The 22072-nt window shown below is 41.1% G+C and overlaps 3 protein-coding genes across 5 annotated transcripts; all 3 read left to right on the forward strand.

Annotated features, from left to right (window-relative positions):
• The first annotated feature begins 969 nt into the window (after window positions 1-969).
• Window positions 970-7829, forward strand: LOC131230174 (probable protein phosphatase 2C 1). Of its 3 annotated transcripts, none has more exons than XM_058226164.1 (6): window positions 970-1191; window positions 3370-3893; window positions 4035-4382; window positions 4471-4588; window positions 4666-4889; window positions 7108-7130. In XM_058226164.1, the coding sequence occupies exons 2-6, from the start codon at window positions 3648-3650 to the stop codon at window positions 7111-7113; spliced, it is 942 nt and encodes a 313-aa protein (XP_058082147.1). In that variant the 5' UTR covers window positions 970-1191; window positions 3370-3647; the 3' UTR covers window positions 7114-7130. The 3 variants fall into 3 exon arrangements, with proteins under 3 accessions (XP_058082147.1, XP_058082011.1, XP_058082074.1); XM_058226028.1 differs by lacking the exon at window positions 7108-7130 and adding an exon at window positions 7183-7829 and having other exon boundaries at window positions 978-1191; XM_058226091.1 differs by lacking the exons at window positions 970-1191; window positions 7108-7130 and adding exons at window positions 1961-2330; window positions 7183-7829.
• Window positions 7830-10628: 2799 nt separating this feature from the next.
• On the forward strand, window positions 10629-10979 carry LOC131242227 (uncharacterized). The gene has a single exon (XM_058240780.1). It carries the CDS (start codon window positions 10629-10631, stop codon window positions 10977-10979), a length of 351 nt encoding a protein of 116 aa, XP_058096763.1.
• A 9579-nt stretch (window positions 10980-20558) lies between these two features.
• Window positions 20559-20963, forward strand: LOC131242589 (uncharacterized). Its single transcript, XM_058241369.1, has one exon. It carries the CDS (start codon window positions 20559-20561, stop codon window positions 20961-20963), a length of 405 nt encoding a protein of 134 aa, XP_058097352.1.
• Window positions 20964-22072: the final 1109 nt, after the last annotated feature.

The raw sequence follows: 22072 nt of genomic DNA on the forward strand, positions 1-22072 counted from the left end.
TGTACATATCTCAAGTGGACCACATTATAGGAAACAGTGTTGAATGAACGTCGACCATTAAAAACTTTTTGGGGGCCATAAAAGTTTTGGATCAAGCTGATCTTTGTTTTTTCCCTTCATCTGGGTCTGTATGACCTAATCAACATATTGGATGTCAAATAAACAATACATTGGGCCTTAGGAGGATTTTAATGGTGGATATCCAATCACCATTATTTTCCTGTGGTGTGGTCCACTTGAGATTTATATCTCTCTCATTTTTTGTATCAATCACTAAAACAATCTGTAAAATTGGATGAACAGAGTGGATGAAACACATACATCATGGTGGGCCCACAGATCACCGTCCACCAGCCACCGGGCTGGCGGCGGGGGGAGTAGCTAATCCGTTTCCGTTGATTTGTAAGCTATTTCCTATTTTGAACCGATGGCTACTAAGCTAGACTTGTTCGCAGGTTCATGCATTTTGCCCAAGGCCGGTCTATTTAGAATACCAATTACCTTGGTAATAAAAAAGTAAAAGTGTCACCGTTTTAATGATTTCACTGCCACCAAACCAAACACAAGATGGTGGATCAAATATAAATGTTTTCACCATATAAGTAAAATAATTCATGGACGTAATAATTCGGTAATAAAGTAACATAAAAATATTAATATTATATTTTTACTGCCGGTAAACCAAAAAATATTTTTTTGAATATGAGGTGGGTTCCACCCATCAAGGACCATACGATAAAATTTGGGCGTTGTATTGATGACAGCCATAAATTACTTCATCAACTGTTTAATATTTCTATCTTGTACCGTCCACTTATTGAATGGTTAGGATCTATAAGATGGGACCTACCACGACTATTCCTCATCAACCTCGAGTATGATTATGGGTGCTCTCGAAGTACGTGCTACCGATCCTTCAATGCTCCTTCCTCTTTTACATTTAATGCGCTTTCTGATCATGCCTCTTTTTCTTTCTTTCCCTCTGCTTTTCGAGCTCTCGAAAGGAACACGGGATGTCGAGTCTCTGCTCTTCTCTATCTTCATCAGTTCGCTCTAAACGCTGTTGAAGCTTCTCTTTCTTCCCTTCCAGCAAAATTAACTTATATTTTTCGTTGTTTCGACAAAAGCCTCTTATTTTTTGACGGACGGAGAAGAAGAAGGGATTCCGGGCAGATATATATGAAGTAAAAGGTAGATAGCTCATATCTCTCTTTCTTTTTTTGTTTTTCTCGTTTTCTTCGCTCTTTTCTTTTACTTGGTATGAAATTTTTATTTCTGGCCTACTCTGATTTTCTCTTCATTTTACTGATTTTCTTTTTTCTGTTTCTGTTTTTTAAATTTCTATGAAGGTCTGTTGCTGCTCATGTAGATTGCATTGCTTCTTTTGATTTCTCGTTTCTTTTAAATTTCCTCTTACAGAGGATATAGAGTTTTTTAGATCCTGGAGTCGCTCGTTCCGTTCAAGTGCGCCTCATGACTCGGTCATCCATACCGTTGATCTAACGTGCATGGGGCCCATCCCCAAATTTCTCTCTAATGGGACAATCCTGATTCGTTAATCACCGCCCTGCAAATAAGCGGTTGGGATGAAAGCACAACGAAACGCCAGCTGTTTATCCATGGATGGGTTCTTTCAGCCGCGAAAAGCGATCAATCCGATGGTTGGAACAGTGGGATTAATGATATGGATCACCGAAATGTGGACCCCACTTGTACGAGTTGACGCATGTTGATGTGTAAGCAGGCCTGAGTCCGACCTATTTATTTGATCCGGCCTGGCCCAAGTCAGACCCCTAGACAGCTAGAAAAGAAATGAAATGTACCCTTAATGGGCCTAGAAAGAAGCCCAATCCCACCACCGACCCATTGTCGGTAGAACACTTATTAATGATTCAATTTCTCGGCTGTAATTAGTGCAATTCATCTTGGCTTATCTTTTTTGCTTTATTGCTTTTCCAGACTCTGTAATCAGCTTTTCCTTCCTTTTTTAGATTTCATCTTTCCTTTTCCTCCGAATTTTTCTCTAAATAACAGATTTTTCTTTGCTCGCTTTGATTGCTGTTACTGTAGACTGGCGTCCTTTATTTGAGATTTTCCATGTCCTTTGTGATCTCTCCCTCTCTCTCAAATATTCGATTAGTGAAAGAAGGGATCGGCAGAAGTTCATGTCAGCATCAGCTTCCTCTCGTCTTTTTTTTTTTTTTGCCCCTTTTACCCTTTCTTACCTTTTCTCCTCGGTTTCATTGAGGAAAAACCAAAGCGCTGCATCTCACGTGCCTCCTTTCGATTCAGAAGCCGCTGAAATTTCTTGCTTTCTCACTTCTTTTCTGGTAATTATTTGTTGAAGATTTATTATTATTATTATTTAATAAACTTGTGCTTGTGCTGAATTACATGGGGTTTGCAGCTCTCTTGTGAGTTTTCGCATGTGTTTGGATGTTGTATGCGGTTTCTGTTTCCTGAAACCTATGCATTCTTTTGCGATTTGCTTTACATCTTCCAAACACGCTATTCCACAGTGATCTCTTTTCTCCATTAATGGAAGACCAATGTTCGTTCGACTCTGGTTTTCTTGTGCTGGACTATGGTCTAAGTTTGCGGCCCTGAAGGAATTATCAGGTCTTGATCGACAGTGCATTTCACATGCTTGTAAGCCAGTTCGAACCATCCAAATCATGGGCCGTATTAGATGGAGCATGACGCAGAAATCATGCTGATCGGGCATTTTCCACTCTATGATCGGCGGCCATCAAGTAGACGATTGGAAAGTAAATGGTCAGTAGTCCAAATTCAGTATCTGATATTGGATGACTAGGGTTGACCAACCAATATGATTTTTTCAGCTGTGCTATATCCACATTGGGGCCCACAGCTTGGGTGGTCTCGATTGGCCTACATGCATGCGCGCACATACTGTTGATTGGTTTGCCCTTGCCAGTCTCACCTCATTTCTTTTACCAGTCATTGGGTTGCCCATGGAAGATGCTGAAAATTTCTCCAAAATCCTCTTAATTTCTTTTAATATAGACATAATCCTCGGTTTCAGCAATGTTCTCGGAGGTTTAATTTTAAATTCCTCTCCTCCTTTTGTCCACATAGTCTTTGTCAATTTTCTTTTATATTTATTGAAGATGCTATCATATTTTATATGATTTCTCAACTCCCTTCTCATTGTTTCTATCCTCTCGATCAATGCAAACACGACAACTGCATCTGTTTCCTATGCCCTTTGGCGGAAGCGAGAGTCTTTGATTTGTTTGGTTTTCAAGCGTTGATTCCATGAATTATATCATTTAAATAATCATTAAATTAATCTGGTTTTGTTCAGCCGGTTTGTTTATCACTCAACATTTTGTGCGCTGTATCCAGGTTAGTTTGAGATAATCAAAAGCCCAGCTGAAGTTTTTTTTTCTTAAAATCCCTGGAGTCGAGGTCCGAAAAGAATCTGGTGCATGTGAGGTTCACCCAACTTTGGATAATCTTTCCCCAATTGACCTTGCTTGGTGAATAAATAAGAACTATGAAGCAACAGTTTCTTTGACATGTTCTGGAATTTGGACTGAGCTATGTTTTAGCTGAGAGTGGAAACTGGCCTGTTCTTTGGAGGGTGGGATATAAACGGATGCTTTCTTTTCAGAGCTGAACAGATGGGTGGGTGTTTTTCAGTCAGTGATAGGAGTGTTGATGGTGTAGAGAGGAACTCTTCAGCATGTCTACGACTTGGATCACAGAGGAAAGGAACGAAGGCACGGTCATCGGAACATGTCATCAACTTGCATCAATTGCCCTTTGTTCCCAACCGAATTTTTGCAAATGGAAAGAGCAGAACTTCTTGTATTTTCACTCAGCAAGGACGGAAGGGCATAAACCAGGATGCCATGGTTGTCTGGGAAGTAAGTCCCATATTTCAAGTCCAGTTGTATAGTTGTTGACAGATATTAGCTTCTTGATTGAATTATGTATATCCTTGTTGTTTGCAGGTCAACAAATATTAAGCTTCTTGATTGAATTATGTATATCCTTTTTGTATGCAGGATTTTGTTTCGGATGATGCAGTATTCTGCGGTGTCTTTGATGGGCATGGCCCTCATGGGCATCTTGTCGCCAGGAAAGTGAGGGACGCTTTGCCGTTGAAATTGCTGTCATTCTTGCAATCTCCTGGGTCGAGGGGGAATGGTCCTAGTGGTGGTTGTTTCAAGGTGAAAATGGGAGCGGTTGAGTCTGTGGCTTCTGTCAAGGACAGCCCATCTGAGGATCCGTTGCTTTCTTTGTGGAGAGATGTTTTCCTTAAATCATACAAAGCCATGGACAAGGAGTTGAGATCTCACCCTTCTGTCGATTGTTTTTGCAGTGGCAGCACTGCTGTCACATTGGTGAAACAGGTGATGAACAACATCTCTTCCCCTTCTTTTCTCTCTTCACCATCTTTTTTCTTTTATTTATTTGTTCTATTTTCTTTCATATTTTCAGGGGTTGAATCTTTTCATAGGAAATATTGGGGATTCTCGAGCTGTTTTGGGTTCAAGGGATAGCAGTGGTTCCATGGTCGCAGTACAGTTGACAGTTGATCTTAAGCCTGATCTGCCGAGTATGTCTTCTTGGCTATTTCCTTTGGCAGAATTGCATGGTGCTGAAACTTACTTTGTTCATTTATCTTCCTTACAGGGGAGGCTGAGCGGATTAAACGTTGTAAAGGCAGGGTCTTTGCCCTGCAAGACGAGCCGGAGGTGCAGAGGGTCTGGTTGCCATTTGATGATGCCCCTGGATTAGCAATGGCTAGGGCTTTTGGCGATTTCTGTTTGAAGGATTACGGAGTGATTTCTATGCCTGAATTCTCCCACAGGATACTTACTGACAGGGATCAATTTGTTGTGCTTGCTTCTGATGGGGTAAGTCTCTTCCATGCATGTTCTGCTTGGAAATCGGCATTTAAGCGAACCGGATTTAGTCTTTTACTGAAATTGGCAGTAGCATACAACCTGTAAACAACAAAAATGGTTTTGATAATTGGTTACAAGTCTCTTTCATAACTGTATTGGTCACCCCCAGTACTCAATGATATGGGGGTCAATTGGTCTGTATCAGAGAAAAAAGAAAAAGAAAAGAGAAGCTTAAAAACTTGTTTCATACTAGATCTAAACGTTATTTGGGGATCAAAATAATGGATCTGAGTGATACTCAGTGAAAGAAGGGAACACCATTATTTTTGTTTCTCTGTGTTTTTTCTTGTTTTGTTTTATTTCAATATAATGACCCTAACTTTCCTAATCTATCAATCTATGTTTTTGTCCAATTAGTGCCTATTTGGTTGACTTTCAGTAGGTCAAGCTGACAGACAACATTCTTATCGAATAATGGTCTGATGCACCGTCAAACGCATGTTAAAAACATATAAATAAATAAGATTCTAGTGTTTTACATTTTCCCCATTTTCCTGACTTCTCAAAAACTAATGGGCAAACAAAGAATTTTGGCTGATACAGGTCCAATTTATCGTTTTTGGGGCAGATCAAATGAAGTGAAAAATGACTATGTGACAACAGCTCTACATATGGAATGCATATGCTCTAGAAATTGACACTGGTACCAGACAATTGAGACAACCTTGAGTTCCAAAATAAATAAAAATCCTTTTGGTAGCTGAAATTGGATGCGTGTGAGAATTAAACTACTTGAAAGTTTGAAGTTTGAACTAATAGATGCCCAGAAACCTGGTTGTATATATGTGTGGAATGTAGATTCCAGCCTTTTGAACAATGGATACATAGCCATGTATTTTTGCTTCCTTTGTTAGGATGTGAATTCCATGTAGGAATTTGAAAGAGCTGTGGTTGATTCAAAATCTTGCAGGAATTCGAGTTTGATGTGGTACTTGGAAGTCCTTGCTACATTTTGTATGTGTTTCATGGATTGTCCCGCTCCTATTATGGTATCATGATGTTTTTTTATGTGTTTGAGTATCTAAGCATGAAGTAATGAGGAATGAAGCTGCATTTGTTGAAGGATAAGTTGTCTTCATACGGTCAAGTCATTGAACCTGGTTAATTCATTGGACCTGAATGGCAGACGTGTTATGGCCTTGTAGGCATCAGAAGAAATTTTCACTTTGTTGATAGGCATGTTTGATTAGTTGAAAGCTCCAGAATGGGCTTTCATTGGTGCTTTTAAGTTTCCGAGTACTAATTATAAACAGGACGATAAACAATTTTTTTCCAAGTTAATTAAGAATGTTGGCTTTAGGTATAGGTGCAACCTCCAAGAATCGTTTCCTTTCTGATCCCTCTAAACATTTCACTTCTCCATTGGAAATTCCATTTGCCCCTACTGTACTCCAGCTTGGTAGTTTTCACCACCTGTTCAGGATTGAGCCCTGGGATTTGACAGCAGACTTGAAAGATCACCTATAGAAGCTTGATGCCTATTCCTGCCAAAGTGACAAGCTTCTCCTCCATTATGCCCTGCTCCGAAATGTGTGGTTGGTATTCAGATAACAGTGCAGATAGGCCTGCCCAATTGCTTGAGTAAGAAGCAGTACCCTCCTGCTCGAGAGTGGGAAGTGGGTGAGCATCTCAAAGCTTCCTCTTCTGACCAATACAGAAGAGGTAGTTCCCTCATTCCAACCCATTCATTGAGTGAGCTGGCCTTGATGGGGGATGATGTATTTCTTCCTTAATGTATCATTGCGCGAGTAGTATTGAAGCGAATCTAGTTGAGTTGTTTGATCTTTTTAAATGGAGATTGCATTGGTTTCTATTTCTGACCTAGGAAGTCAATTCTAGTGGAAGAACGGGGTGGATCTTTTTTGAGGAGGGTCATTGTTCTCATTTGTTTAAATGGGCACGTATCCTAGGTTGACACTAAATTTGGTCGGCCATACCTGGTGATTTCTTTCATGCACATCATATGGAGGCTTCTTCTCATAAATGGTTTGTAGTCTTTCTGGCATTCTCCTGTTGATGCATTTATCATTTATTTACATGCATGCATCTTATATTTAGAAACTAGGCCAAATTGATGTGGATAATTTGAAAATTTGAAACTTTGTAATCCATACTGAATAGAAATAGAAGGGAATTTCTCTAACATTTCCAGGGATTTGTGTTGCAGGTTTGAGATGTCTTGAGCACTGAATTTCTCAAACAATTGTATAAATGATACTGAAGAAAATGGTTTTTGTTGCAGGTTTGGGACGTCTTGAGCAATGAAGAAGTGGTTGAGATTGTATCCTCAGCTACCTCCCGATCTTCAGCTGCACGGGTCCTTGTTGACTCTGCTGTTCGGGAATGGAAACTAAAATACCCCACTTCAAAGATTGATGATTGTGCTGTAATTTGCTTGTATTTGGATGGGAAGATGGACTCTGAGTCAGAGCCAGAGGAGATGAGTATATCTACAGCCCATCATTCTCAGGCCAACGAATCTGATGATGGGCAGAACCTAGAGCCGTGTCTGCAGCGGAATTTTACAGTTAGGTCGGCAGAGCACAGTGACTCGAGTGGTAGAACCCCACTTACAGCCGAAGTAGACGGAGTAGTGATGGTTGCTGAGGATCAGAACTGGTCAGGTTTGGAAGGTGTGACACGTGTGAATTCACTTGTTCAGCTTCCAAGATTCTCTGAAGAAAGGGCGAATGCATGAAATCTTGCATTTTTGGGGGAGGTGCATTACCAAATGATGCGTTGTAAATGTCAATGCATGCAAGTTGATGTATTTGAACTAATCTGAAAGTCTTCCCTCCATTGCAAGGGCTTGATTGACATGAGTTTGTGGATGAAAAGTACATGGCCCTTTGAAAATGAAAAGTTTGCAGAGCTTGATTTTGTTAGCAATTTTTGGTTTGTGCACCGGCTGTCACTACCTCTCTTAGTGATATGTATAGAAATATCTCTTGGGAGGCAGTATCAATTTCTGCATGTTGCTGTTCTGCTTGTTTTCAACTGCTAAATGAAATGAGCAGAATTTTAGTAAGGTGATAAATGTATAGATCTTCCCGGTTGGTTTCATATTTCTTGACTCACGAAATACTTGTTGGGTTGAAAGTGAAGTTACCCATCCAACAATTCAACCAAATGCAGATTTGCAGTACTTGGAAGTGAACATATGGGAGGTGGGTTGCCATTTTGAACCAGTCTCTCAATTCAACTTGCTGAATCAATGGAACTGTATGAAAGGTATTGGTCAGGCGCGGTTCATTATAAATTTTGGGTATTGAACTGAAAGTTAGAGCCTACTGAAATGAGTTGACTAGGTGGTGCCTGGAGCTTGGTTCAATCAGCAAGTTAGGCTTGTTGGTTGAGGGAAATTTTGAATATGATCTTGGAGTCATGGTGTGATTGCTATGATACACGAAAGGGTGAAATATGAAAGTTTCATGGACCCTGTTTGGATGGGTGAATTCACACCCCCCTTCTTTTGACATCTTAATCAAAAGTATTCAGATCTAAGAAAAGGTGGATGTTTGGTTATCCAACTGTCCCCAGCCAAACTGGTTATCATAAAGGAATTTTCAGCTCCCTTGGTTGTATTTGTAAATGAAATGGATTGGGATAATCCAATCTGATTTGGTTGGAACGGATTTTGCTTGCGATGAGGCAAAACAGAGGTGTATCCTATTTATTTAATTGACATTTGAGCCCATTTAGGCACAATCCAGTACTGAGTTACGACTCGCTGAGTCAGATTCCTCTTATCTTTTCGTTTTCTGTTTTTGAGTTATGACATGAAAATATACGTATGAAAACTAAGAAACAAGCCTACAAAAACCAGTCAGCAAAAGCCGCCCTCGCCTGCAGGTCAATGTACTTTGGTTGGTGGAACATATCAACATCACGTTTAAAGCAGATGACCCAATTGCAAGTTGCATCGTTGGTGGTGGGCTTCTCCACTCAATTTTGGACGCCTTTACGGACGCAGATTGCCTACTACCCCCGCCTGTCCGAGATCGGAACAGGCAGGGCTCTGAGGGGCCCATCGTGATGTATGGCTTTTATCCACACCGTCCATTCATTTTTACGCATCATTTCAGACTATAAGCTTAAAAATAAGGTAGATGAAACACTCAAGTGGACCACACAATGGAGATTGAACTAGCACCATTAAAAACTTCTTGGCAGCTGCAGAAGTTTTGATCAAAAGTGATATTTTTATTTTCCCTTCATCTAGGTCTATGTGACCTTATGAACAGGTTGGATGGAATATAACCATCAGGGTGGACCCTAGGAAGGTTTCAATGGTGGGCATCATTATCACTACTGCTTACTTTGGTGTAATCCACTTGATCCTTGGATCCACCTCATTGTTGGCTTACATCCTTAAAATAATAAGAAAAAAAAAATTGATGGATGGTGTGGATAAAACTCATAAATCACGGTGGGCCCCTTAGAGCCATGTCTGTTCCGAGCTCGGAATAGGCGGGGGTAGTGTCAAAACCGCGTCCTGCCTTTAGCGGCCAGCTCTCTCGCCCTCACATTGCTGGTCCCCTACCGAAAGAAAAGTATTTTTCACTCCAGGCTTGATGAAGACAAGCAAAGATTCAGTAATAATTCCTCCCTCTTTTCTGGCGCGTATTTCCAGGGCGCACCCACAACCTTTTACATGACAGACGTCCATCGCTGATTTCACATGTCCGCAGTGGAAAAGAGATCTCACACGTTCATTTTGCATGATCATCGAATCAGAGTAACTTCAGGGCCACATACAACCCCGTGTTGGCCTTTCTTTCCACATTGAATGCAGGTGGGCCCACAACGCCCACTTTGGACTTTTGTATGTATGTATGAGATCCTGAACTGGTGGGCCTCATCATTGATTGTACCAGATCAGCACAAAACCCACAATGATCTGACAATCACAAGTTCACGACTACCTGATAAGATAAGATGACATTTGCAAGTTGAATCTGGACCATCCATTTGTAGATCTAGTTAATTGCCTGGTTAGGATCATCGCCCACCTTTTGACCTGTTCGTGCCTTGTAAACTTACATCTTCAACTCAGGAATTAGTGTGAACCGATTATCATGGAATGATTCTAATCTAAGCATGCACTAATCTGGAAAGAGTTCAAACTCACGAACGATCCAATGTATATACAACCATCTGGACCATTCCAATCATAGGCCCATCTTGGATCATGAATCATAACCTCAAAATCATAGTCATCTGATGATACTTAACCATCCATTTCCGCCCATCTAATAAACAGTCTGAACAGGAAATCATCAACGGTCCAAATTAAACAGACAAAATCAGATGGCTAAGATTGACTTATCAGTTTGGTTTTCAGTTTATAATCCATCCACAAAGGGGCCCACAAGTTGAAGGTCCAAAATTAGCGTGCAATGTGGCCAATAGAGAGCAGAATTTGTTGTAGTGGGCGACCATTAATTATTTTCCAATTTCAACTCCACAGCCTCACTTCTCAAATGTCAGCGGTCTTCATAATCAGGTCAAAGTCAATTTTTTAACGCGGTCAGTGGTCATACCAGAAAAACAATTCAAAGAAAATTTTAAAAATTTGATCAAACCATATATATATATATATATATATATATATAAGGTAAGAAGAACTAAAATGTAAAAGCAAATTACAAACCAAACAGATCTCATTCCATCATCACCGCTAGAAAAATGCAGATTGTAAGACACCTAGGAAAACCTGTTGGTCGTCAGACTCCGGCGAAGCCATCAATCTCCGGTCGCCTGATGGAGAATGGTTTGAGTTATCGGAACAATAATCCTGCATCTCGGAGGCATCAGTTTGTGCATGCAGGATCAGTATCGAAGCATCCCAGTCCAATCAGATCTAGTCGTTACCAATCAGTAGTTCCAAGCGAGAGGAGGTTGAGAAAGCATCCTGGGGAACGAGAGATCTTGAGGAGGGCACTGTCGCCCCCAGTTCGTCAGTCGCCTAATTCAGGGACACGTCGATGGAATTTCCGGCACACTCCGAGTCGCCTTTGTAACATGTCCATGTCTTGAAATTCTAGTATTTGTTGGATGTTGTGATGAGAAAGGGTTGTGAGCTTGATGAACTGCTTAGCACCCTAGCCATATTTTTGTAGATGGTGTGATATGTAAATGAGATTTTTTTGGGCGAATTCGCTTATGGTATGCAAATAAAGATAACTCTTTGGGACTCTTTATTAATTCCGTGACCAACGTTTTAAAAACAGTACTGTTATGAATCTTAGAAGCCCATGACATATGTTGAACGTTACACAACAGTAGCAACCGTTTATCAGGTGGGGCACCTGGGCAACACGCTGGGTTCATTCCATTTCCACCAACGTTGAGCTCTCGATGGATCATCCAATAGATTGGCCATGTGAGGTCATCCTATCCAGACAGAATATCAGGCCACGGAGTTACACTAATCCTAGATGGAGGTCCTGCTTGTGGAAGTAACATCCTGCCAACAAAATTGATAATTCCTAAAGATACAATCGTTGTGGTGGCCTTTCCACATCTCCCACAGGATGTACAGAAAGATAGGTTTCCACATGAAGGTCCAATGATCACGAGAAACGTTAGTTCTCATCCATTTTATGAAGATTTAGATTAATATATGTATAATGGTCATATTATATTAATCTAATTTCTTATGGGGAGGCCTCACCACAGTGGCCTGCTTCTAGTGCCTCTCATCCATCACTATTGCCTTGCACTACAGAACCCGCTACCAAAGCTAACTTACGAAAGTTTAAGGCAGATGGGCCATTTTTTTCTTGTTTAGGACTAGTCCAGGGTTTAGCTGTGTCGTATACTCGATAGTTGTGATTTGACTCAAAGTAGGTTCTTAGAAGGTTTGGATTGATGTGGTGATGACTTGATGTGTCCGCTGGTGGTTTAGATAAATGCAATGGAATATTACAAATCAAATGTGCCATGATTTGGATAGTCCTATTGAAGGTTTTTAGGTCATAATCAAAATATAAGGAGCCCATAATTTGGATGGCATGGATGGATTCAAATACGTTCCAGACATAGAGTGGATGAGTGAGTAGTTAAGCCTGTTTGTTTTTCCGAAGCAAAAGTAAATACCGTGAAATGGGTAATTATTACGGCTTGAGGGTGTTTGAAAATTCGTGAGAATTTATGCATTTCAAACTAGTACAATTGAGATAGCTTTAATTTTTAAACTACACAATAATGTATATGATATATCCATTTCATCCTTCTATTTTAATACAATATTTTAAAGCATGAGACAAAAAATAAAGCAGATACAACACTCAGGTGGCCTACACCAAAAGAAACAGTGGCCCCACAAAGTTTTTAACGATAAGTTTTTAATTCCCTTTTTCGTATGATGTGGCCCACTTGAGTTTTGGATATACCTCATTTTTTTTGGTTCATACTATAAATTCAAATGGCTGGTTGGACGAGCGGTGTGGATAAGAGAAATGCATCACAATAAGACTCATATATATTTTGTAATATTTTTGGTTTAAAAAAAGAGTAAAAGCAAGTAGTCAAATCAGATATATTGTAAATACATGGAAAAATAATTATTACTCTTTTACCAGTGCACTGTAAAATCTAACCTGCGTCGAGTAGAAAATAGCCTAATACATTATGTTTATACACATGTACAACTCACCAACAACCATTATAAATTTGGTTCCTAGATTACAATTCCTTGGTTCACCCGACTGCATTTTGTTTAATCCTTTCTCCCGTAGCATTAATTTTATCCCAAACATGGTAATTAAATGTCAATATTCCACATATTTTCAAACATGCAATCGTTGTGTAATAATGATGTTAATATGGTCTAATACAATTCCATATCATTTAATATCATGGACTAAACAGGCCAGCCTCGGTTTAAATGCTTAGTACTTTTTCGTCTACTAGGGGCAGTAAAGCATTTTCATCGCCAATCTAGCAGAGATGATTCAAACCGTTCATCGGTGGGCCTCACTATTAGTGTTCTCTAGGCTAGGCTAGTTCGGTCATCCGATGGGCCACTCATTTTTATTACACGGAGACCATGATCAGTTATCCTTTTCTTCAATTGTCCATTGTTTCAGGCACGGTTGGCTCAGCTTTTGGATCACAACAAACTAATGGTGGGACACAAGATTAAAAGCTAAGATCTGGTAGATGTGACCGCACATTTGGGGTGTGTGCATTGGAACCCCGGAAGATGCGTAAGCTGCAAGTAGCATTCCTTGTTTTACTCTTTCCTTCTTTGAGAAGAAACGGTCAAACAAGGGCAATGATGAGCGATAGCGATGTGACTTGTCTAGCTGACGGGTTGGTGGAGTCGCGCTTTAAGCGGTCTAACAAAAGACTTCGTCCATGACACCATTTATTGGTATTATTTCAATGGCCCAGGCCCAAGCAGCCCATACCCAACCTGAGTCCAAAAACTCAACTTGAATCGCTTGAGTTGACTCAACTCTACCAGATATCACCAAGATTAGAAAAGCTTGATGCTCTAATGACTTGGTCCAGAACCGAGTCGACTTGAAAAAACTCGACTCACCTCAGGATAATTCGCCTTTGTTTGTATGTTATTTGTATTTTTTAAATTATAATAATAGTGAAAGATGATGTAAAAACTATTACAGGTTTCGAGAAACTCACCTGACTCTCCGAATCAACTCAACTCGATCGATTGGGTTTGGAGTCTTGTCGGGATCTCATGTTTTAAAACTATGATCAAGAATTTGGTGGGCCATGATAAAAGAGAGAGAAATCATGGGAAGAAATTGTTTCCTTTTCACTTTTTTAGAATTTATCTCCCTTGATATGATCTTAAAATTTAAATGGTCCACATGATACAACACCCATGAAACTCTTACGGCCCGTTTGGCCGGTCGGATTGGAAGGGACTGGATGGTATTGGAAGGGATCGGAAGTTAAATCCGGGATTGGCCTGGCATGCCAAACAGAGTCGGTGATCTAATCCCAATCCCATGGATCTTAAGACAATCCACTGACAACACCATCATTACCTTTAAATCCCATCCAATCCACTCTAATCCGTTCAAATTTGCCTAGACGTGTTTGGTTGAGGGATTGAAAGGGTCAAGAAGGTTTAATCCCAGGATTGGCCGAGCGTGCCAAACAGACTGGATATAGCAATCCCATGGATCTCAAGACAATCCAATGACAACACCATCATTACCTAGAAATCCATGCCATCCACCTTAATACCATTCAATCCCTTCCAATCCACTCGACCAAACGGGTCCTTAGGGCCCAACTTTTACCCTTATCGGCATCGAGTCGAGTCGAGTCGAACCGGATTAGGTCCAACTTGACTCGATCCGTATTTTCAAGCAATTGATCCGAACTCAATCCGATCCGGGACCGAGTTCGGGTCACCTAACTCGATCCGACCCGATATGCCACTTGCCTGACCTGAACCGAGTCTGACCGGTCAAGAAAACGAAGTCCGATCAGGTTGGGTATGATTCAGATTGAGACCTCCTTTGTAGGAAAGGGTGAGATTATCGCACAAATGGGTGGAGATGTAAGTACAAGTCACAGTTGCGAAGTGGATTGGATTGTGATTTATTGGTGTCAACAAGCTCTAGGGGTCAAACTATGGGATCTGTGTTATATCCAAACCGTCCATCCATTTGGAGAGCTCGTATTAAGGCTTGAGCCAAAAACTAAGACAGATATAAAGATCAATTGGACCACACTGCAAAAAACAATAGGGGATTGAATGTTTGCCATTGAAACCATTTCGGAGATTAAAGAAGTTTCAGATCAATATGAAATTTGTTTTTCCTGTCCATCCATATATTTTTAACCTTATTAACGGTTGAGATGGAAAATAAACGTTATGGTGGGGCCCATGTAACTTTGATTTCATTTGAGCTCTTAGTACAATTTGCAGCTCGAGGCGCATTTGGGCACGACACGTATCTACACCAGATGTATATGGTTGGCACTTGGCGTGTAGGCTTGTAGCACACGACATCAATTGCCTTAATGAGCTTTTTATCGTATGGACTAAACTCTGTTTGGGCCCATCGTGAATACACGTGGTTCATCCACACCGTCCATTCGTTTTTTCAGAACAATTTGGGGGTTGAACTCAAAATTGATGCATATCCGAAGCTCAAGTGGACCATACCACGGGAAAAAGTAAAAGTTTTGATTTCCACCGTTGAAAACTTTGTAAGGCCTCAATGATGTTTATTTGTCATCCAACGTGTCCATAAGATCATAAAGACATGAATGAAGGGAAGAAAAAAAATATTAGCTTGATCTAAAACTTCTTTGGCCCTGATAAATTTTCAATGGTTGATGTTCAATTCACACCGTTTCGGTGGTGTGCTCCACTAGATACACTCTATTTTTGGAATAAAGCCCTAAAATTATCTGTTAAAAGGCATGGACGGATCTGATCGGATCGGTCTGGATTGGATCTTGGATCGGATCGGTCCAGTTTGGCTACTTACCCGAACTCGATCCGATGTACGATCGGATCTGAGTGGGCCTACTCGATCCGACCCGATCCTGGCCTTCGGTTCGGATCGAATCGAGTCAGATAGGGTCGGATCTGTCAGATCAGTTAGATTATACCCAGCTCTATCTAAAACTTTGGTGGGCCATAATAAAAGAGAGAGAAATCATGGGAAGAAATTGTTTCCTTTTCCATGGCCTACCAAAGATTTAAATTGGTTGCAGGGGTTTCATGGTGTGTTGCATCATATGGATGGTTCAGATTTTGCGCTCATATAATGAGAGATGAGTTCTGAAAAAGTTCTCACTAGTTCTCATGAGAACCGGTGTGCAAGTGAGCTATCACACACCTTCTTACATGAACACCTATCTGCACCTTTGCACACGTGTGATGGGCATAGAATCTAAAATGTCCACGTGATGCGGCACCCCTTGAAACCTCACAAGCAAAATTTTCAGCCTGATACAAAACTCTGGTGAGCCATGGCAAAAGGAAACAGTTTCCTCCCTTGATTTACATTTCTCTTTGCTATGGCCAACTAGAGTTTTGGATTAGAGGATTGGACTGAAAATTGGGCCCATAGTATTTTAAGGGGTGTCGCATCACGTGGATCGTTCATATTTTGTGTCCATGACACGTGTAAAAGTGTGCACGGTTGCTCGTGCAAGAAGGTGCAAGAAGCACGGAACCGTAGAGCTGAACTAGAACAGAACCAGTTTTTTATGGTCAGATTCCGATTCAGTTCTAGATCGAGTGCAAACGCTTAGTTCCGATTCTGGTTTTCCTGGAACCATTGGGAACAGCTTGGTTTCGGTTTCACCCCAGAACCGGACCGAACGGAACCGTGTGCAGCCCTGTTAAATCGGACATTCAAGTGAGGTCCAAGGACGGGTCTATCTCAGCCCACGAAAGGAATGGTCATCGTCAAACGCTAATAGGCGAGGTGCCATTCAAACCTGCTTGACTACCTAGTCCACAACAGCCATACGTCTCAATCTTCGACCGAAAACTGCAAGGTGCATGCATTATTATATTAACAGCTGGCAGGTGACCAGAATAATCTCGTCCGACCAGTGTTGATGAAGCTTCCTTGTACATAGCACAAGAAGGGCAGATGGGTAATTCTGACACATCTTCCACTACCCTTCTTAATAGAGGAAGTGTCCGTGAAGCAGGCCTTTGGGACAAAATAAAACCCGTGCAACAGAATCTCTATATATACACCCCACATTTCATAAAGCTTTAGACAAATTCACTTGCATTCCTTCAGAAAAATGCAGATAGGAAGTAGCGTTCAAATTCCTACCGGCGACAGGCACCGGAATTCTCCGGATACGTCAGTTTCCGGTAGCCAGTTGAAGAAGAGCATGAGTTTACATCACAATTCTCCCGGGGATATGTCAGTTTACGGTAGCCAGTTGAAGAAGAGCATGAGTTTCCAGAACAATTCTCCAAGGCCACGACAGACTTGTACATGCTCGCCGTCGGACCATACGGGTTCGTTCAGGTGTAATCGTCACAAGCCCATGGGCCCTACCAAGAGGCCGAGAAGGCGGTTCACAGGCAGAGAAATTCTGAGGATGGCACTCTCCCCACCAGTTCGACGGTCAGCCTCAGGTCACCGGAGGTGGAACTTTCGGTCGACACCGAGCCGTCTTTGTAACATGTCCATGGCTTGAATAACCAACACTTGTATATATAGTTTAACTGCAAGGACAGTTTGTGTCCACTCATTTCGGGATTTATAGGCAGACCTTATCATCCTCCCAAAAACTTTGTATACACAAAATGCCCACTACTTTTGGTTTCTGCGAAGAAAAAGCAAGGGCATATTTGTCAATGTGTTTATCGGTGTATGTACAGAAGATGTATATGAGATTCTTTGGATGTATATAAACATTCGTTGGGCGTATTTGCTCCTCTATCTGGACCTCGTTTGGCACCGTAGATCCGGAATATTTGGATTAGAAATATTCTGTATTTGAAATACCCTGGATTTGGAATTGGCACGGGGATTCAGAATCTCCTATCAACCAAAAGGAATATATTTGCATAGGTACTGTTTGACATAATGATTATAATAAATCCATTGAAATATATACTTTAATCGAAAATGATGAAATTCTAAGTTTAGGATGGGCCACAAGAATAGGATCACAACCTAGCAACTTAACCATTGATTTACATGTACAATATTAGGACCGCATTGTTCTTTTTGTTGAAGTAATTTTAGTGGTGAAATTGATAATCAAAATGTTTTGAGAGGACCACATGTCCAATAGATTAGTAGTCTAGTGATACACATGTTACACATACAACTCATGAGAAGATTTTAGATGAAATCCTAACTTCCACTTTGGATTTCAAATCCTCTCAATTTTAAATTCTCAATTACTTCATGGTGCTAATTTGACAAGGGATATGAATACTCATATATATAATCTCCCAAATCCATGGTGCCAAACAACCCCACAAATGGTTTGAATTAAAGCACTTTTGCCAACAGTGATTATTTATTTATTTTTGGGTCGAAATCAAACAAAACAATTGGACATTTTAGTCTTAAAAAGTGATTTTGTATACATATATGTTGTGGGAGAATCTAAGCCGACCCCAATTGAAGTCAGCTCGACTTGGGCACATCTTTGGATGGTTTAATTGAGCTTCGTTCAAGGTCTGCTCAGCCAAACGAGTAGCCGCATCAAATACTTCATTAGGCAAGATAGCGAAGCTATAAAAGTCCAACCCACGGCGGGATATGGGCTCAGACTATTTAGACTGAACCAATTGCTAGTACTCGGGGCATGCCCATCTACAAATTGATTTGACATAATCTGAGCCCAGATAGGGTTAGCGATGCTCGGCTCGTCTGTCCTGCCTGAGTCCGGATGACCAATAGAGATAGTGCGGCTGAGCCGAGCTTAATCTGGTAACTCATGATGACATTAACCGTTGCACCACGATCATAGAGTAACTGACGACATCAGCACACGCACAGTTCCAGCCTAATGGCGGAGATCATACCGGGAATGACGAACATGTTCACTCCAATCAAATGGTATAAATAAGGGACTAATCTACAGGAACGGGTACACAAATTCTCTCACCTGAAACCCACCTATACTACTTAGACCCAGATTCCTAGCCTAACTTTGGCATTGGAGGGTCTCCTGCTCTAGCTAGGGTCTCTTTTGTTTTCCTCCTGTGCAAGCTTACAGGGCTCGGCACAAGTGCTCGAAGCTCGGCGAGGGTGAGCCAGATTTCTGCATCAACGCATGTCTTGAGGGATAAATGCCTTATGCATCACAATGCAAGCTTTATAAAACCCAGATGCTACAAAATGTTATTAGAAATGGCTATGTCCTTATGAACTCATTTTAGCTTAGCTTGCCTGTACATGGAGGGACTTTTTCTTGACATTTGTTCTTTTCTTATTTTGTTTTAAATTTTTTACATTTTATACAATCATGTAAAATATTTAAAAATATTATTAATTAATTATTAATCCAGTTGAGTTGGGTAGATCATGGTTGAACATCAAGTCGACTTGAATTTTTGAATTAAAACCTTCACATAAGACACACACGAAAATGGTCCATTATGAATAAAAATGGTCAATTGTCCACACATGAAAATTTGACCTCATAGGAGCTTCCCATGAGGTCAAGCTTAGTGGTCCCCACCATGATGTGTGTTGGATATCCACACGGTGCATTTGGTAGGTTCCCTCTAGGTCATGGAATGTGAAAAAAAATCATCCATATATAAAGCTCAAGTGGACCACACCATTTGAAACCAAGGAAAATCATGCGTAAAACATTTAAAAGAACTTAGTGGGCTGACCCAAGTTTTGAAATGGCCTGAAATTTGGTATGATTCAAGTGAGACAATGAATGAACTAGATATTCAAACCACATCTGGCAGCCCCTATATATAATTAGGAGGGTTTCAATGGAAGAGCATCCATTCTTATTTGTTGTCGTAGCTGTTGCCCACCTAAGTCATTGATTGGCCTGATTTTTAAGCCTACGGGTCACCGTAACCCAAAGGGGACCTACAAAATGCAGGGGCGTGCATGTACATCACACATGTTGAGGCCCCACAAAGCTTGAGCTCAGAGTACCATTTCATACTATGCGCTCGACCTCACGATAAGGTCCCGTGAGGTCAAGCTGTGTGAGCCCCACCGTGATGCATGTCGACCATCAACACCGTGCATTTGATGGGTCCCCTCTAAATTATGGGAAATCCAAAAAATCAGCCATATACGGAACTCATGTTGGCCATACCATTTAAAATCATGTGAAGACACCGTTAAAACATATAAAAGCACTTGGTGGGGCCTACCTGAGTTTTGAATGCTGCTGAAACTTGGTTTGAACCATCATCTAAGTGGGACACACATAATGGATGGACTGGATTTACAAACCACATCTTGATGGGCCCAAAAAAATGATTATAAATATTTTAATGGTGTACAGCCCCTTCCCACTTCTGTATGTGGTGTGGCCCACAAAAGTAACGGATTGATTTGATTTTTGAGAACTAGGCCCACGATGGAATGTTGAATCTGACTGATGGGGTAGATGTTCTAAACACATCACGGTGCGGCCCACACAGCTCGACCTCATGGGACGGACTCGTGAGGTCGAGCGCATAATACCTTTTTCCACACATATATATATATATATATATATATATATATATATATATATATATATATAAAGCTGGGCATGTCAGTCAATGCCAAACATTCAAGCCTGCTTGACTGCTCAGGCCGTTCATAACAGCCATGCGGTCTCAATGTTGACTGAAAACTGCAAGTTGGGTGCACTATTATTATATTAACAGCTGGCGAGTGACCAGAGTGCCCTTGGCCTACCCGTGTGGACGAAGCTTCCTTCCACGTAGCACAAGAAGGGTAGATGGGTAATTCTCACGCATCTTCCACTAACCTTCTTAAGAGAGGAAGGGTCCGTGAAGCAGGCATTTGGGACAAAACAATAGTAATTGCCTTTCAAAGCTATGCAACAGAATCTCTATGCATAAATAAAGCCAAAGAAAGCTACTATAACCCCAAATTTCATAAACCTTCAGACAATTCCACTTCCATTCCTTCGTATATAAAAATGCAGATAGGAAGTAGCGTTCAAATTTCCACCGGCGAGAGGCGCCGGAATTCACCGGATAAGTCAGTTTCCAGTCGCCAGTTGAAGAAGAGCATGAGTTTACTTCACAATTCTCTGGCAGATATGTCAGTGTCTGGTCGCCAGTTGAAGAAGAGCATGAGCTTCCACAACAATTCTCCATCAGCATCTCCAAGGCCACAGCAGACTTGTACATGCTCGCCGTCGGACCATCCAGGTTCGTTCAGGTGTAGCCGTCACAAGCCTGTGGACCCTACCAAGTGGCCGAGAAGGCGGCACACAAGCAGGGAAATTCTGAGGAGGGCACTCTCCCCGTCAGCATCAGGTCACCGGAGGTGGAACTTCCGGCCGATACCCAGCCGTCTTTGTAACATGTCCATGGCTTGAATAACCAACACTTGTATAGTGTAATGTCCACTCAATTTGAGCTTTTGGCTTCTATGAAGAAAAAAGCTAGGGTATTTTTGTCATTTAATTTATATGTACGAATGATGTATATGTTATACTTTGGGTGTATTTGCTCTTATATTTAGACAATTGGGTTGCATTCAACCCTTTTTTCTCTAACAGTGTTTCATTTTTTTCAGTTGAAATGAAAGAAATCAATGGGACATTTCAGCCTTTATAAGGAATTTTGTATACATACATATCTTGAGAGATAAATGGCATGTGCATCACAATACAAACTTGTACAAGTCAAGTAAAATGTTTTTAAATATAATTAATTAATTATTAATCCAGTTGAGTCAGGTAACGACGGCTGAACATCAAGTCAAGTTGAATTTTTGAACGAGGACCTGCAAGTCGTCAACACTATCAAATGAGTCCGGGGGCCTTCTTGGAAATTATGCCTGGTCCATGCACAACTGCAGGACCTTGCCGGAGGCCTTTATGGAATGGTCAATCATATCATTAGGGGATGGAATGCAGCTGTTGATGCTCGCGCTGTCACGCCCACTGATTTGTCAGCATAGCTTTAAAGTGTCGAAAGTGAAGCGGGCCTAGCAATTGGGCCCTACACAAGTGGATCACCTTTTATTGAAAATGACCCATGTTTGAAAAGTGCAGATAACCCTTTTTGGCATCATAGGGATGGAGAAAATCTGCCAAACATGTGACAGTAGGTCGCGTTTAGGCCTGACAGGCTAGACTCAGGCCCGGCCCAACACCTCCCTCTCTCCTATATGTTTGTTATGCTGCCTGGGCTTCTATTTTTTGATCATTTTTCTTAACGGGTTTTCAAATTAGGAAAAGAAAAAAGACCGACTTCATGTTTGGCTTGGGCCAAACCAAAGACTCCACTAAAACAAGTATCTTTTAAAGTCTGACCTCCTTAGCTTTTGACAACAAAGCACGACTTGTTGAGGTGGGTGAGTAATGTAGAACGTGTGTCACAGATATGTTCCTAGCATGGTTGGGTCAAAAGAAGGTGAATTGTAAATTAACCATAACTTTTGATCCGAGCATCGTTACAGGGCGCGCAACCTATCAATCTT

Source organism: Magnolia sinica, chromosome 1 (assembly GCF_029962835.1).
Source record: "Magnolia sinica isolate HGM2019 chromosome 1, MsV1, whole genome shotgun sequence".
NCBI lineage: Eukaryota > Viridiplantae > Streptophyta > Magnoliopsida > Magnoliales > Magnoliaceae > Magnolia > Magnolia sinica.